Consider the following 17,602-nt stretch of genomic DNA (forward strand, 5'->3'; position numbering starts at 1 on the left):
TTCACGGAAGTTGAATATTTCTTCTGATGTACATTCAACTTTAGAGAAATTGTCTTTAAGTTTCATGTTAGCTTTGCAGCATTTTGAAGGGTATGTTGCAAGCAATTCTTCAGAGACAGTAATATATACGGGCCACAATCCTTTGAAGTTTCTGGACAAGCTTTGGAACAGAAACACCAGACTGTTTCGGTGGAGCTTATTATTGCAACTGTTCGATTTACAAATTATGCATGCAGCTGGATGAAAAAAAAATAATTGCAGATGCTTTGTCAAGAGTTGAAAATTCAAAAGATATTGGCAAATGGAGAATGAACTGGAATGAACTCTATTTTTACAAAAGACTTGTATATATTTTCATGGTTAATGCATATACACCAAAGTGCAATCGTTTTGCTTGTGTAGTTAAATATAGTAAGGAATATGAACTGGGTTCGGAAACTGAAACCATCTTTTTGAAATTATGATGGTTCAATTTTTGCCAAGGAGGGAGGTGAGATAAATTGATGTTATTTTAAAAATACTTTTAGGGAATATTGTGTTATTCTGTGAAAAGGTCTGGGGGGGTGTGTGTGGTGGGGGTGTTTGTGGATGATTTAATTAAGCTGGGCAGAGAGTTAAAGGAGACAAGTTGTCTGGGTGGGTTTAAAACATGAAAAAGGATAGAGGCGTTAGGTTTGAGGTACAAGTAAATAGGTTGGATTTAATATCTGAATTTTAGATAAGTTGAGAGTTTGTTTGAATTTCAAAGGGAAGTCAGAGGTAGCAAGAAACATCTTGTAGGAGCTCCATAGGTAAACAGAAATGGGGATATTATATTTTATTGACCTGAAAGCAAAGCCAAAATGCAGGCATGAAAGATTTTATATTTGGAAGGATTTGAGTTTCAAAGAGGCATGAGAATAATGGAACGCGAGATGAAAGGGGAAAAAAGATATTTTGCGTTACTGTAGCTGTGAGCTATAGTTGTTGAGCTGGAGCTGAGCTGAGAACTGCTGGAGCCAGCAGCTCTGGGCTGGGAGAAGATGCCATTTGAGTCAGCCATCCTGTCAAGCCAGAAAAGTCTTGGGCTGCAACAAACAGTTTTGTTCTGAAGTTTGGATTTCCAGAGTGGAAGAGGGTTACAGGTCATGTGGTATGCCTTTATTAAAGCCACGAAAGTTTGCCTTGGGTAATATTACTGGATTTTTATAGTTAAACATCTATAAAGGGAGTGCTGCCTAGAAGATGTTTAACTTGTGGGTCTAACCAAGTAGATGTGGTTTTGGGGGAATGTTTGTAAGACTCAGTTTAACTGTGTAACTGTAATCCTGTGTGCTTAAGTTTTCTTTTATTCTCGTTAATAACACTTCTACCTTTAAATTTTTAAAATCCCAAAAGTGTTACTGTACTTATTGCTGCTGAGATCAGTACATCTTCTTCTCGTTTTTAGAATGCATTAAAAAAAATGGTATGGCCCATAAGCCAAGTTTTCCTCTAGGATTTGGTTTGCGTAGCAATTAACATCGGCTGTGGTCATAACAGAGGCTGAGACTGAAGCGAGGACAGGCCACTGATAACAGCTACTGGTGAGTTTGACAATTATTAGTGGCTGTGAGAGGGTGGGACTGACGAAAAACAAGTTATCACAGATTTCTGAGGGATGAGAGACATCTCCAGTCACAAAAATGGGCCTGACAGACCCAACCCCAGAATTCTGGTTACTAGAGAATTCCGGTTGCCAGAGTGCCGGATAGCACTGGACTAATTACTAACTCTCAGACAGGTAAATTTTGAAATTTCTTCACATAAATAACTGAAGGTCTATGACCTTTCATACCTGTAACAAAAATTTATATTATGCAAACTGGTATTTCGCAAAATTACTGTTCAATGAATTTAAATCAAAACAGAACTTACGTTCTTGCAGACACTCATTGTCTGTGCAGTAAGATTGTGACTGTCGCAACTGAAATGCAAGAGAAAATAAAAATAAAGGGTGATATTTTTGTAAACCACAGGTTATTAAAGAAATAGCTGAAAAAAGAGATATTGCCGAAGCTTTTCATCTTGCACTCTTCAGGTCAAACACAAGAATGTCAAATTTCCAACAATCTCAATAATTTAAAATACAGGGCAAAAGGATGCTGATTGGTTGGCAAGTCGACTCTGATGCCTGGGTAATCAAAAAAGGTGCAAGGCTTGAACATTGTTTACAGAGAATGAGTCCCTGCGTATGAATGCATGTCACTTCTAGCAAGTGTAAATGAGCCATGTTCCAAGCTCAACTGATTATCTTAAATTGGTTGTTAGTGTAACAATTCGCACACTCAGGATTGGGCAGCAAGTGCTGCCCAATCACAGAATCACATCCAACAGAAGACATTTTGTTTTGAGTTTTACAAGTGCATGTTAGTTGAGTTCGGTCTGTACTCTGCCTATTATGAATAACCAAAGGAACATACTGTTCGATTCAATCAACCAAACACTGGAATGTACAGTCTACATTCCTGGCATCGCATTAGCACTGAAATTCATTCACGACATTGCAATTATGTGGTAGGCAGACGTCTTTCTGGACTAATGGGAACATCCTGTTAATGGAAAATACAACTCGCGTAGCCACTGCATAGTAGCAGTGACTGTGCATACCAAGCAGTGGCCTTTCCCCATTAAGACTTTGCAGCAGAAGCCCCAGGCTTTCGTGCATCCCTCAGCACACAGTCTTTGTCCTTGCAATGTGCCGGTCATCAACAGCCACGCTGGCCAACCTCAAGGCGCCACCCCACCAATAGTACACAAAAAGCAATTCGTTGAATGAGTAATGAATCAGCTTTTTGATAAGACTGGTTCCAAATGAGCCCATCGTGCTGCCAGTAATTTACTTAGTGGGTGGGGAAGGTTACAGCATATTTGGATGGATATGTCTCAGCACTCCCACATTCCCAGACTTGGGAAATTAAATGGTGATTTCAGCCATGAGTTAAATCTTTTTAATAAAATCAATGACAATAAAACAAAACATATTTAAAATATCCAAGGTTGTGTTTTTAAAAGTAAAATTACTACAACCTCTGGTTGAAGTCCTTTTGTAAAATCTTACTTTATCAAAATGCAATGTTTGTACTACAATGTATTCTAAACTGGTTCATTCTTAATTTATATATCCCCTGGTGAAACTGATGGCCATTACAACTGAAGCAGATAGAAACCCTACAAGGTACATTATAAAAGGTAACAACAGCCTGTATTGGACAAAATATTTAATCAATCTAATGTTTTTGAGTTCTTTACTTACATATTTCAACAATTTATTCAGTTAAATGCCTTAGAATCCATATTTTGAGCAGTATTAATGCAATAGTTAATTAAGCACAAAACAGCATTTGTTACAAACATGGTTGAGCAGTTTTGACCATTTTTCCACAGAAATAATTTGGAAAACAAAAATTTTCAAGTGGTGGGATTTGAAAACACTTCTAACTGGTTCAAAAAGGAAGGCCACAGGCTTCATTTATTTGCCAAATATGTATTCAAGTCAGACATCAACATTACCACCCATGGAAATCAAAGGGTAGGGAAGCCATTATCCTACCCCAGAACTGCCAACACAATAGGAATGGGAAATAGAATATCCCTTCTTGTTAAGCTTATCTAAAGCTCATTTTAAAAAGAAACAGCACAATATTAGGCTTGATTAACAGTTCTTTAGGCAGAAGAACCCAGTCAGGGAGAGGGGTTAGGAACTAAGGGGTAAACATAGCCACAAACAGGCCACCAAGTGCTGCAAAGAAAAAAAAACAGCATGTGACATGGATAGAAAGTTCTGTCCTGGGCTGGAGGACATAAATAGAATAACTTCTCAGCATTAAGAAAGATGACCCACTAAAATTGGATGGGGTAGTGTTTCATTTTGATTGTGTGGCACAGAACCTCAAAGGAGGGGAAATATTAAATGATTTTGTCCCTGGGTGGGAAAGCTGGTAAATGGTGCCAGAATTTAGCACAAACCTGTGATAAGACACGACAGATGACAACACATTGATGGCCAGGAATTGAGCCCAGGTCAACTGCTTGGAAGGTAGCTATGCTCACCACTATACCAGTTTATTTTTGTTGTATTGCTTAAATGCAAATTTAAATGATTGAACAAAGTGAACCTGTCATAACTGTTGCTCTGTATGGTCACCTTACTGTGAAATAAAGCAGCCTGATGGTTCTCATCAAACATTGGCTCAGCTAATCATAACTTAATATGCCAGAAAATTTGAAAAAATACACATGCAGCAGACACAAGTATCTGGTCCAAATTACAGGGCAATATCATTGTTACATTCTCAGGTTATACTTTTGTCCAAGCCTACTCATAAAAGTAAAATGCTCAAACTGCTTAAGGGTGTGATTGACTGATTGACAACCTTAAAAAGGTATGTCGGGTAGACCCGAAATGGAAGCACAAACTTAGTTATATTTGTTGAATAACTGATCAATTGGATAAATGTAATGTAAGTCAGAAGAATTTTTAGGACGCATTTGAAAGTGGTCAGAAAAATTCACGCATTTGGTATGAAAAGAAACAGTAGCATGGATATAAAGTTAGTTACTGGAAAAGAAAAAAATTATAGAGAAAGGTCAGAAGTCACTGTTCTTGGTATGTATAAATGACTTGGAAGGGTATAGGCAAACGCATTAAGAAGACAAAAACAAGATTGGTAAATAGAAAAGACGATAAAAGACTTGGATATATGGCTCTCCATGGTGTTATTTACATCATTAATAAATAGACTAAATAGTTGAAGCCCCAGCACAAATCATTGTTGGACACCCCAAAGCACTTGCTTCTAATTTGAATTCTTTTTTTGCCGTCTAACCAGATCAATAATCTGCCTTCAGTTTCATGAGTTTTAATTTTAGCTGATGAGAATCTTAACTAGAATCTTACTGAATTCCTTCTGAAAGTCCATATAAACGACATCCAAAAACATTCCTCTATCAATCAAAGGTTTATTTGCAATCAACTACTGTCACAGCCACAGGCCAAATTGAGGCAAATTTTAAAATCAATTTAAAAAATATACAAAAACACACAAAAAAAGAAACAGCTAAGTAAAATAATGTATTAAATCAAAGCAAATATATGAATTACATCTAATTCATGAACACGTAAACATTAACTGCACTGAAGATAGACACAGGTGATGATAATGGCCATTCGTGTTCACTGTTATGTTAACAATGTTTCCACACCAATGCTGTCTGGCAAAATGGCATCCGGGGTGGTTCCCAACAATAGTCAACACAGAGCTTTTGATGTGGCCTCCACCTCTAAGTCCCTGCCGCTGCCTGCAGGGTCATCCTCACTTGTTGCATGGCACCCAGACAGCAACAAGAACACTGCTGGGCAGAGGACAAGTCCTGGCAGAGCTCAACTGTCCAATCCACCTGGTGCTGTACACACTCCCACCATGCAACTGCCACATCCCAGTGCTGCCAGGGATCTCTGCAGCAGTTGTCTCCCCCACAGGGTCAGTGGGAGCACACCTGTGGCCTGTGGAATGATGTAGTAGCAATAATGGAAAGGTAGCTACAAAAATGTTGTGGACTGGGCACTAAGTACTAAAGGATACAAATTGTTAGAAAAGATGGGGAAAAAAAGGGAGGTACGACGGCATTACAGATTAGTGGAGACATTATATTGTGGAAAGAGAGGACGTCCTTGGACCCCCTCAAGGACAGAGTCCATTTGCTTGAAGTTAGAAGCAAGAAAAGTATGATCACACCACTGGGGGTATTTTATGGCTTCCAAACAGGGGTTTGGAAAGAGGGGTAGAGGAAGAAATCTGCAAGAAATCACAAAGATGTACAAGAACTATACAGCAGTAATACTGTGGGACTTGAACATTATCCCAATCGATGTCTAGGTAAATAGAATAAAGGGAAAGGAGGGAAAGAATTTCTGAAATGTGTTCAGGAGAACTTTGTTGACCAGTAATGTTCTCAATTCAACTAGGAAGGAGGCATTGCTGGATCTGGTGCTGGGGAATGAGGTGGATCAAGTGGGCCAAGTATCTGTGGGGGAACCATTTGGGTAAAAGTGATCATTGTATCATAAGATTTAGATTGGCAATAGAAAAGAGCAAAGAACAATCTACGATAGAAGCAGAGATGGTAGAGGTAATGGATGGAATGAAAATTGATATGCAGGGTGTACTGGAAAGGCTGGCTAAGCTTAGGGTGGATAAGTCACCAAGTCCCAAATGATTTGTATCCAGATTGCTAAAGCAAGTGGGGTTGAAGATAGCAAAAAGCCTTGCCACATCTTCCAATCTTCCCTGAAATCAGAAGAGAAACCAGAGGATAGGAAAGTTGCAAATGCCAAGAGTTTAAAGGCAGTCCTAGCAGCTACAAAGCCTGTTAGTTTAATATCAGTGGTGGGTAAAAGTTTTTTTTCCCCTTAGTTACTGTTTCTGAAATCAATAGGCACTTGGAGAGGGTTGAGTTAATTAAAGAGAGTTAGCATGGATTTGCAAAAAGCAGGTCATGCTCGACTAATCTAATTGAATTTTTTGATGACGTAACAGAGAAGGTTGATGAAGGGAATGGAATGGATTTTAAGAAAGCATTTGACAAAATACCACATAACAGCCTGGTTAACAAAATTGAGGCTCATGGAATAGGAGGGTCAGTGTCAGCTTGGACAAAAAAATGATTTACCAACTTCTATTTATATAGCATCTTTAATGTAATAAAATGTCCCAAGGTATTTCAATAGCAAATAGTCCACCCTTCAGAATTTTGCAGGTTTCAATGAGATCACCTCCTATTCTTCTAAACTTAAGAGAATATTAGCCAAATTTTCTCAACCTCTCATCACAGGCAACATCCTTATCCCAGGGACCAATTTAGTGAACCTTCACTGTACCGCCACCAATGCAAGTATATCCTTTCTTAAATATGGAGGCCAAAACAGCACACAGTACTCCAGGTGTGGTCTCACCAAAACCCTACAACTGTAGCAAGACTTCTTCATTCTTATACTCCAATCCTCTTCCAAGAAAGGCTAACATGCTATTTACCTTCCTAATTGCTTGCTGCACCTGCATGTTAACATTGTGTTCCTTGTATGAGCACACAAGTCTCTCTGAACATCAACACTTACAAGTTCCTCACCTTTTAAAATAAATTCTGTTTTTTTATTCTTACGAACAAAGTGAATAACTTTTTAAAATTTGAATGATTATTTTCTCTGGTTGAAAAGTCAGTAACAAGAGGGCATAAACTTGGGATGAGACTAGAAGTGTAAAAGGAGAATTTAGAAAGGAGTTTTTCACCCAAATACTTATTACATAATTTACTACAAATAGCTACTGAGGCAGTGTGAAGCACATTTAGAAGTGGGAACCTGATATTTTAGAAGTGAGGGCAAAGTAAGGAAAATGAATAGAGTAGATACCCGAGCTAGTACAGGCATGATGGATCAACTAGCCTTCTTCTGTCACAAAATTTTGGTTCTCAATCATACAAGTTGCTCTAGCTATCTCACACCCTACTGCCTTTTGATAGGCAGTGGGGTGGTTCCTGCAGGGAGAAAAGCAGTCAGCTTCTGATGCTTATAGTAGTCTGTATCCAATGACATTTGTATTCATTACATCTAACAAAACCAGAATGGGTGCAAGAGTAATTTCCCTAACAAATAAAATGTTAGGCTCTCAGCCAAAAAAGGAATTGTCTTCAAAACAGGATCAGTGTTGTATTTCCAGGACAAGACCTGTATCGAAAATTCTTAACTCTTAAGTGTTCTAAGCATTTAGCGTTTATTTCTGGATCCCCCCTGCACCCCCAAAGCTTTCGACTTCTCATTTGCATGCATTGAACTGAATCTGCTCACTCCACAACCCATCCGCGAGCCCCTGAAGGAATTACAACATGGAAACAAACCACCAAATCCAACCAGTCCAGGTTAGCATTTACCTTCTACCCAAGCATAAATCTAATCTCAAGTTCCCATCTTGTTCACATAACTATTTATTCCTTTTCCTGCAATAACTATCTAACCTACTTATAAATGCTGATGTGCTCTCTGTTTCAATCATGTTTGATTAATTGTTCAAACAGGTAACTTCCTCAGTCACAGCTATCATTCCACAGCCTAATAACCCTGGTCCTTCTTCATATTTCCTACTCCTTCAAAAGTAGTTAATTGGCTGTAAAATGCTTTGGAATGGCCCAAGCTTTGAAAAGCTACATAAATGCAATTTTTTTTTTTTTTACTTCCTCATACCAGGCAGCATCCTGGTGATAAAAACAAAAAAACTGTGGATGCTGGAAATCCAAAACAAAAACAAAAACAGAATTACCTGGAAAAACTCAGCAGGTCTGGCAGCATCGGCGGAGAAGAAAAGAGTTGACGTTTCGAGTCCTCATGACCCTTCAACAGACCTTGAGTTCAAGTCCAAGAAAGCGTTGAAATATAAGCTGGTTTAAGGTGTATTTGTGGGGGGCGGAGAGAGAGAGAGAGAGAGAGAGAGAGGTGGGGGGGGGGGTGTGGTTGTAGGGACAAACAAGCAGTGACAGAAGCAGATCATCAAAAGATGTCAACAACAATAGTACAAAAGAACACATAGGTGTTAAAGTTAAAGTTGGTGATATTATCTAAATGAATGTGCTAATTAAGAATGGATGGTAGGGCACTCAAGGTATAGCTCTAGTGGGGGTGTTTTTTTAAAAAAAAATGGAAATAGGTGGGAAAAGGAAAATCTTTATAATTTATTGGAAAAAAAAGGAAGCTCCCTCCCCCATCCCCACCCCCTTTCTGTTTCCCCCTTCCTTTTTTTCCAATAAATTATAAAGATTTTCCTTTTCCCACCTATTTCCATTATTTAAAAAAACACCCCCACTAGAGCTATACCTTGAGTGCCCTACCATCCATTCTTAATTAGCACATTCGTTTAGATAATATCACCAACTTTAACTTTAACACCTTTGTGTTCTTTTGTACTACTGTTGTTGACATCTTTTGATGATCTGCTTCTATCACTGCTTGTTTGTCCCTACAACCACACCCCCCCCACCTCTCTCTCTCTCTCTCTCTCCGCCCCCCACACACACACCTTAAACCAGCTTATATTTCAACTCTTTCTTGGACTCGAACTCAAGTTCTGTCAAAGGGTCATGAGGACTCGAAACGTCAACTCTTTTCTTCTCCGCCGATGCTGCCAGACCTGCTGAGTTTTTCCAGCATCCTGGTGAATCAGCCTCAACATTCTTCCTGCAGTGTGGAATCTAGAACTGCATGCAGTACACCAATCTGCAACATGTAGAATAAATTATATATATGATCAACTCAGTGAGATAAACTGTCAGAGTTATATAGCACAGAAACAGGCCCTTCGACCCATCGTGTCTGTGCAAGCCATCAAGCACCTATCTATTCCAATCCCATTTCTCAGCACTCGGCCCATAGCCCTGTATGCTATGGTGTTTAAAGTGCTCATCTAAACACTTCTAAATGTTGTGATGGTTCCTGCCTCTACCAGCCCCTCAGGCAATGTGTTCCAGATTCCAACCACCCTTTGGGTGAAATCGTTTTTCCTCAAATCCCCTGTAAACCTCTTGCCCTTTACTTTAAATCTATGCCCCCTCTGCTAAGGGGAAAAGTTTCTTCCTATCTACGCCCCTCATAATTTTGGATACGTCTATCAGGTCCCCTCCCACTTAGATCCTGTGCAATCTATTAAACTGGTTGGCTCTTCATCAGCAAACTTAGTTGGCAGCCAGTCTCATTTATGCTAACTCAGAAGATAAAAGGTTACAATAATTGCCTGGCAACCAATAATCACCTAATTAAATCTGTGAAAAATGAGAGACAATAAAAATCTTCAATGACAATTGTATTTCCCAGTAAATTGCAGATACTTCCCGAATTAACACATATTGATACGGCTAGAGTGCAAAAGTGGAGGCTGAGAAAATCTACTTTCACATATCGTGGAAACATGCCAGCCTTCGATCTCTCCCAACTAAAAGCTGTACTGCACAGGAATTAAAAGGTTTTTGGTCTGGAGACAACAGCACCAATTTTGCAGAAGTTACCAAGTTCCTCAATTTGTGATAAACTCTCTAGGATAGTTATCACCTCACCACATAACAGGTAATGTCCTGGTAGTTAGGTCAGACAGAAGGCTTCAATAGCATAATCTGCCCTTGCAAACAATCTGCAAAAAAAAGAGAAAATCTTCACACCACCTTCCAATGCACAAGTTACCATGTCAACTGGTCATTATCACATTACTGTTACGGGACCTCACTGTGCATCATTTGGTGACTGCATTTCCTAACTTACAACAGTGACAACACTTTAATAGTATTTCATTGGCTGTAAAGGACAGTTGGACATCCGTAGGTCATGAAAGACACTATGGGCAGAATTTTCCCGTGTGCGGGGGTGGGCCCCGTACACCCACGTGTAAAATGATGCGTGGTGATATCAGGTGAGTGTCCCGTCGTCACCGTGCGCCAGAGATATTTAGTTGGGTGGGCAAGCGATGATCTCCGATGCGCGCCCGCCATTAATTAACTGGCCACTTAAGGCCCTTGAGGTGCCAATCGAAGGCAATTTTTCAGCGCCCGTGCAACAGGCGGGTGGGTAGGATACATTTGTATAAACCTCATCCATGGGTGGTATAAGAGGGCTCAGTGGGGTCGCGAGTGTGCTCTGTCAAATATTGATTTTTCAAAGTTACTGATACTTACCTGTGTGAGCTGCAATACTTCAAAACACATACCAGCTGCTTGATCTGGACTATTAACCTTCAGGTCAGCGCTCTGCAGTGAGGAATCTTTTTTGGGCCTGCATGTTTCAGGAAGCCTTCCCTTAGTCTGGGAATGAGAGTTGAACTCTCCACTGGAAGCACCTCCTCTGAGGAGGATGAGAGGGCTAGAAGGGGGAGGAGGCCAGGAGTGCACATTCAGCCTCCAGGGGAGCCACCTTTAGGAGGTCAGGCACAGACACAAGGGGTGCAGGGCCAAGAGGTCGTCCAAAGCAGAAGGGGCCGCAGAAGACGCCACTATCCTGCTGCCAGGGTTTACAGGCAGCGAAGCAACTACCTCAATATGTCTGAGGTGCAATGCCAAAGGAGGCTCTATTTCAAGGGAGACAGTCAACCATATCTGTCAGGTGATTGGGACCCAGATCTCCGCTGTGTGTGTGGATACCTATGCCAGTGGCTCTGAAGGTCACAGCTGCCCTCAATTTATGCCTCTGGCTTCTTCCAAGGCTCGGTGGGTGATCTTTGCAATGTCTCACAATCAGCTGCCCACACTTGTGTTAAGCCGGTCACAGATGCTCTGTTCATCCTGAGAAGGACCCACTTATCCCCACCTCTGCCTCCTGTCAGACAAACAATCTTCTGTCCATGCTAGTACCTTGCCTCTAACACCATGGGCTCTTATCTTACTGAGCAGCCTCCTGTGTGACACCTTGTCAAAGGCCTTATGGAAGTCCAAGTAGATAACATACATTGGCTCTCCTTTGTCTAAACTGCTCGTTACCTCCTCAAATAATTCTAACAGATTTGTCAGGCATTACCTCCCCTTGATGAAACCATGCTGACTTTGCCCGATTTTACCATGCACTTCCAAGTTTTCTGAAATCTCATCCTTAATAATGGACTCTAAAATCTTACCAATGACCGACGTCAGGCTAATCGGCCTGTAATTTCCCGTCTTTTGCCTCACTCCCTTAAACAGCAGAGGGGTTACATTAGCGATTTTCCAGTCCTCTGGGACCCTCCCTGACTCCAGTGATTCCTGAAAGATCACCACTAATGCCTCCACTATCTCTTCAGCTATCTCCTTCAGAACTCTGGGGTGTAATCCATCTGGTCCAGATGATTTATCCACCTTCAGACCTTTCAGTTTTCCTAGCACCTTCTCCTTGGTAATGGCCACCATACTCACCTCTGGCCCCCAACTCTCTTGAACTTTGGGGATGTTACTCTAGTCTTCTGCTGTGAAGACTGACACAAAGTACCTATTCAGTTCTTCCACCATTTATTTGTTCCCCACTACTACTTCTCCAGCGTCATTTTCCAGGGGCCCAATGTCCACTTTTGCCTCTCTCTTACCCCTTTATATATCTAAAAAAAAAAACCCTTGCAATCTTCTTTTACATTACTGGCTAGTTTACCCTCATGTTTAATCTTCTTCCTCCTTATTTCTTTTTTAGTTATCCTCTGATGGTCTTTGTAGGCTTCCCACTGCTCTTCGCTGCATTGTGTGCTTTCTCTTTAGCTTTTGTGCTGGCCCTGACTTCCCTTGTCACCATGGTTGCCTCGTCCTCCCTTAGTACGCTTCTTCTTCCTAGGGATGAATTTTTGCTGTGTCTCCCAAATTAGTCCCCGAAACTCCTGCCATTGCTGTTCCACTGTCTTTCCTGCTAGGCTCATCTCCCAGTCAGTTCTGGCCAGCTCCTCCCTCATGCCTCTGTAGTTGCCTTTATTCAACTGTAATACCGTTACATCTGATTCCAGCTTTTTCCTCTCAAATTGCAGGGTAAATTCTATCATATTATGGTCACTTCCTCCTAAGGGTTCCTTCACCTTAAGCTCTCTTATCAAATCTGCCTCATTATGCATCACTAAATCTAGAATTGCCTGTTCCCTTGTGGGCTCCACCACAAGCTGCTCCAAAAAGCCATCTCGTAGACATTCCACAAATTCCTTTGCTTGGGATCCACTACCAACCTGATTTTCCCAGTCTACCTGCATATTGAAATTCCCCATGATCACTGTAACCTTGCCTATCTTACACACCTTTTCTATCTCCTGGTGTATCTTGTGCCCCACATCCTGACTATTGTCCGGAGGTCTGTACATAACTCCCATTATGGTTTTTTTTTTACCTTTACGGTTCCACAACTCTACCCACAAAGATTCTACATCATCTGACCCTACATTGTTTCTTGCTATCGATATTATTTCATTTCTTACTAACAAAGCAACCCCACCCCCTCTGCCAACCTGCCTATCTTTTCAATAGGATGTATATCCTTGGATATTTAGCTCCCAGTCCTGATCCCTTTGCAGCCATGTCTCCGTGATGCCCACCACATCATACCTGCCAATTTCAATCTGCACCACAAGCTCATTTACCTTATTTCGTATACTGCGTGCATTCAGATACAACACCTTCAGTCCTATATTTCCCATCCCCTTCTCATTGTTGTCCCCTAATCTGATGTGCTTGAAGTTAGATTCCTAGCCCTTTCCAAACACTCTCTCCTATTTTGTGTTCTGGAGACTTAAATAGCCTCTCCTTTCTTTTCAGTTTTTTCATAATTTTCCATGAAGTTGAATCCACCCCCCCCAACATGATAACCTGCTGCTTTGTTTCCCATTAGTCATACTTCTTGGAGTTTTACCCTTCCCTTCCTCCCCACTTTCTAGTTTAAAGTCCTGTTGACCACCCTATTTACGCTTTTTGCTAGAACATTGGTCCCAGATCGGTTCAGGTGGAGACCGTCCCAACGGTACAGAGCCCTCCTGTTTGATAGTGATTCTTCAAGTCTGTGCCAGGTACCCAGGCAGCTCCCACAACACCTATATCCTCAGGCACTCCCAGGTGCCGAGGCTCTTCAGTGCTCCAACCCGGCTAGATGGATGGCTGCTGGGTGACCAGGGCTATCCCCTCATAAGGTGGCTCATGACGCCTCTCCGCCATCCAAGAACAGAAGCTGAGCTGCAGTACAATAGGAGCCACACCTCCATAAGGGCTGTGATGGAGAGAGCCATTGGTCTTTTCAAGATGCGTTTCCAATGCCTGGACTGCTCAGAGGGCGTACTCCAGTACCCCCCAGATTGTGTGTTGCTGATAGTGGTTGCATACTGCGCTCTCTACAATCTTGCGCTAGAAAGGGGCGACGCTGCGGACGTAGATGCATTGGTCGCTGATGCACACAGTGAGTCCAGCAGTTAGTCCAAGGATGAGAACACACAGGGAAATGCTGAGGGGGTAGACGCTGACCCGGGCATACTCCAGGGAGGCAGGGACACCCGGGAGGCTTTAATCCAATGAACCTTCAGCTAGCCCACCACATATGGACCTCCAGGACAAGCCTGGGCTGTAAGCTCCATATTTGAAACCCAACTGCAAAATCTGACTGGTTAGGAACATTAACTAAGGTCTTTGCTAATAAAGTTCAATGTCCCACAAAGCACTCATTACATTATTGGAAACCATCCACCCACAGAACAAAACAGGCATCCTCAGCCGTGGTGATATGTCTGAGTTTATTTTTGCAACCAAAGAAACTTAATAAAACAAAATGAAAAAAGGTGTCAAAAGATCACACCAACTCATAAAAACCTCATTGGGGGCAAACACAAAAGCACCAGAGATAAGGTGCCTTAGGCACACCACAGGTTTATGTTCACATTTTCAGGTGCTACATCTTGGTGCTGTCCCCTCGCTGGGAGTGGCATCTGAGACAGCCTGCTGACTCCGCTGTCCTGTTGGCCTCGATGACCTTGGCGTTTGACCTCTGGCCTGTGGAGCTTGTGCTGGCCTGGGAAGAAGTGGCCAGTTCCACAGCTGGCGTCTCCCCAGTAGTCACAGCCTCACTAGATGTCGTGGTCACTGTCAGAGGGGTGGAAGAGCTGCCGCCCTCATCCGGAGCGCACTGAGAGGAGCCCGCAGAGACGACAAGCAGCTGCTGAGCCGACGTGAGATCGCTTTGGACCTCCCTGCTCACTGTGGATGGAAAGGCACTGAGCTGGGGAACTTGGTGCCCAGACCATTTCCCACACTGGCACTGACCAGTTGAGGTCAATGCTGATGTCAGGACTTGCTGGTCCGAGTGCATCCCCAAGAAGCCCTGATGAGTCTCCTGGAAGAGCCTCTCCACGAGAGTCGCCACTCTCTCCATGGGGGATGCATGGCGCTCGGACATGAGGCTCATTGTTTCAGCAATAGTCCGCGTAGACTCCTCCACCATGGGCACCAAGCCAAGCATAGCCTCATGTATCTCCCAAGCGCAGGAAATGCGGCCACTTCGTGGACGACTCCAGAGACACATCATCAGGCACCTTGAGCATATGCCTGGCCCCCTGCAGTCCTCTGCTGGTGCCATGGGCACACACAGTCTCTGCTAGCTCCTCCAGCAGCTGTGAAGCTCCCTCACCGCTGTGCCCCGGTACACTAACCAATTTTCTAATTCCCACCGAGGTGCTAGTAACTGCGCTGGTGCCTGCCTGGCAGAGATGGTGTGACGCTGGTCAGACTTCAGGCCCCTTAGGTGTGAGGGGGGACCTCTGCTGCTCCTCCTCCCAGCCCTGCTCCACTGATGCTGAAAGGAAGAACAAGGATATTGGATCAGTTAACGTGGAGACAATGTCAATGTGTATCCCTGTCCCCCGGATTATTATGCGCTCATCCTTCCGTAAGCAATGGTCAAGCCATGTTGCAAACTTCAATCACTGAACATTCAGCACTGCCATGGCTTTTGGGAGATCAATGGTGACCCCAATGCTGGGCAAACATACCTGGCCATGGCACCCCAGCCTCACCGACATCGGTGGACCTAGGTGCATGGCGCCTCTCCAAATCTAGAGCCTCCTGCTCGAAACGGCTGAGAATTGCTAACTGTGCTAGCCTGCCACCAGTCCTCACCCACTCGGCAGCATTGTGCATTCTTCTCCTGAAAAGGAGAGAAGAGCATTCATTAGTGCTAATTGTACCTGAAAACTCTTTGCGGATGGCCCATCCCAACCAGAGTGGGACATTGCAGGCCTCCAGTGCCTTCTCATCCTGCTGCTGTTGAACACTCACATAAAGATGCTAGGTCTGTCCCACACCCCCACCTCTTTGGCCAAATGCTGCCTACATCACATTTGGCACCACACGGTCTAACATTCCATAGCAAGGAGGCGCAAGCACGTGGAGCGCAGAGGACAGCAGATCGATCAGTGCCTGGCTACATTGAAGTTCCCCTCCCAGCATGTCATCACCCTGACTTTGACATGTCCTGGAGTTCAAGCACAGCCCCTAGGTTCAGCTCCTCCAGATTGCCCCCAAACCAGTAATGTGGGTCTCAGTGTTCCACATGCTGCGGGTGCAGAACACATCTTTTCACCACCCTCTCAGGATGACCTTGACATGGGCAATATCTGCTGGCTCACCCGGCAAAGGATACATGCCTCAATAATTCAATGCAGTCACTGAACTCAGACTTGGTGGGGGGGTGCACCAGGGGTGAAAGCCTACCTGCTGGGTCAAGTGACCAATGCCAACATGGTACTCATCCTTCCTAATCGCAACAGGCCATTGAAGTGCTTGCGCCACTGGATCCAGGTGCGCTGCATCACATTGCGGGAGCTCACCACCTCCGCCCAGGCACGTTTGGTCATGTGGGGGTGCTTCCTCCTGGGGTACCAGCACCTCCTCAAGGAGGACAGCAAGGCAATAATTGGAAAAATGAGGGGCACGCTGGCTCCCCCGCCCTACCCTCCTGTCTGGCCTGCTCACCAGCAGCGCTCTGGGAAGCCCTTCTACTGGCCATGATTCACAGCCTTGGAAGGCTGCAGCAACATTTTAAAGCAAGCCTCCGGGTCGCCATTGGACCCGGCGATCACTGCAAACCTCGGGAGCTATGATTCATGCTGGGCGGGCCTTAATTGGCCGCCCGCCTAAAATGATGGTGTGGTCCCGATCGAAAGTGGCGATCGGGTCCACACACGCACCTGCCTGCTCTGCTCTGCACCCCCCCCATACCTCCCCTCAGCTGGAAAATTCAGCCCTATATAAATGCAAGTCTTTATTAATTGCTTAGATGGGAAATTTTTGACCTGAAACCTCATAAGGGTTCTACTGATCTCTTCTTGTAACTCTGACAGGAGACTGTCAGAACCCAAAGGGAAGGAATGTGAAAGGCCATATTCATCCCATTACTGTTGCTTTTTCAAGATTTCCACCAGAATAATGGTGAAAAGCCAATAGAATCCCATAGAATTTCATGGTCCCATGTTTTAGTTACTTTAGCCCTATCAAAAAATCTTTAATTTCTCTCATTCCATCAATATAAATATTTCTTGAATCAATGTTTCTGGATGATGGGGTGAGGGTTCAGAAGGCTTTGAAGTTCCAATAGGGAGGGGGAGCCCACGAAGGCAGAGATCCAACTATTTTTGTGGGGCATGGACAAGCATTTAAAACAAAACTAAGTTTAACAGCCTCCCTGCTAGGTGTCCGCTAGGCTTCACCAACAGAATATCTGCTCAGAAGGCATTTAAAATTGCATTAGGAACCCAGTAGCATTTATAGGGTCTACCAATATTCATTACAAGTCCACAGACTCCCACAGCTATCTCGATTACACCTCTTCACACACCGCTTCTTGTTAAGGACTCCATTCCATTCTCCATGGCATGTGTTCTGCTGATTCCACCTTTCACACTGGTGCTTCTGACATCTCTTCCTTTCTCTTCAACCGAGGATTCTCACCCCCACTGTGCTTGACAAGGCCCTCAACTATGCCAGACCCATTTCCCGCACTTCTGCCCTCACCCCTTCCCCTCCCTCCCAGAATCATGATAGGATTCCCATTATCATAATTTTCCACCCCCCGCAAATC

At 43.5% G+C, this 17,602-nt stretch overlaps 1 protein-coding gene across 1 annotated transcript in view; it reads right to left on the reverse strand.

Moving 5' to 3' along the window:
- smim14 (small integral membrane protein 14) overlaps window positions 1-17,602 on the reverse strand; it is a 57,180-nt gene that overhangs the window by 25,530 nt on the left and 14,048 nt on the right. The window contains exon 3 of the mRNA XM_041211194.1: window positions 1,897-1,945. Coding sequence (XP_041067128.1) covers window positions 1,897-1,945 — 49 coding nt within the window. The remainder of the gene's footprint in view (window positions 1-1,896; window positions 1,946-17,602) is intronic.

This window comes from Carcharodon carcharias, chromosome 1 (genome assembly GCF_017639515.1).
Source record: "Carcharodon carcharias isolate sCarCar2 chromosome 1, sCarCar2.pri, whole genome shotgun sequence".
NCBI classification, from domain to species: domain Eukaryota; kingdom Metazoa; phylum Chordata; class Chondrichthyes; order Lamniformes; family Lamnidae; genus Carcharodon; species Carcharodon carcharias.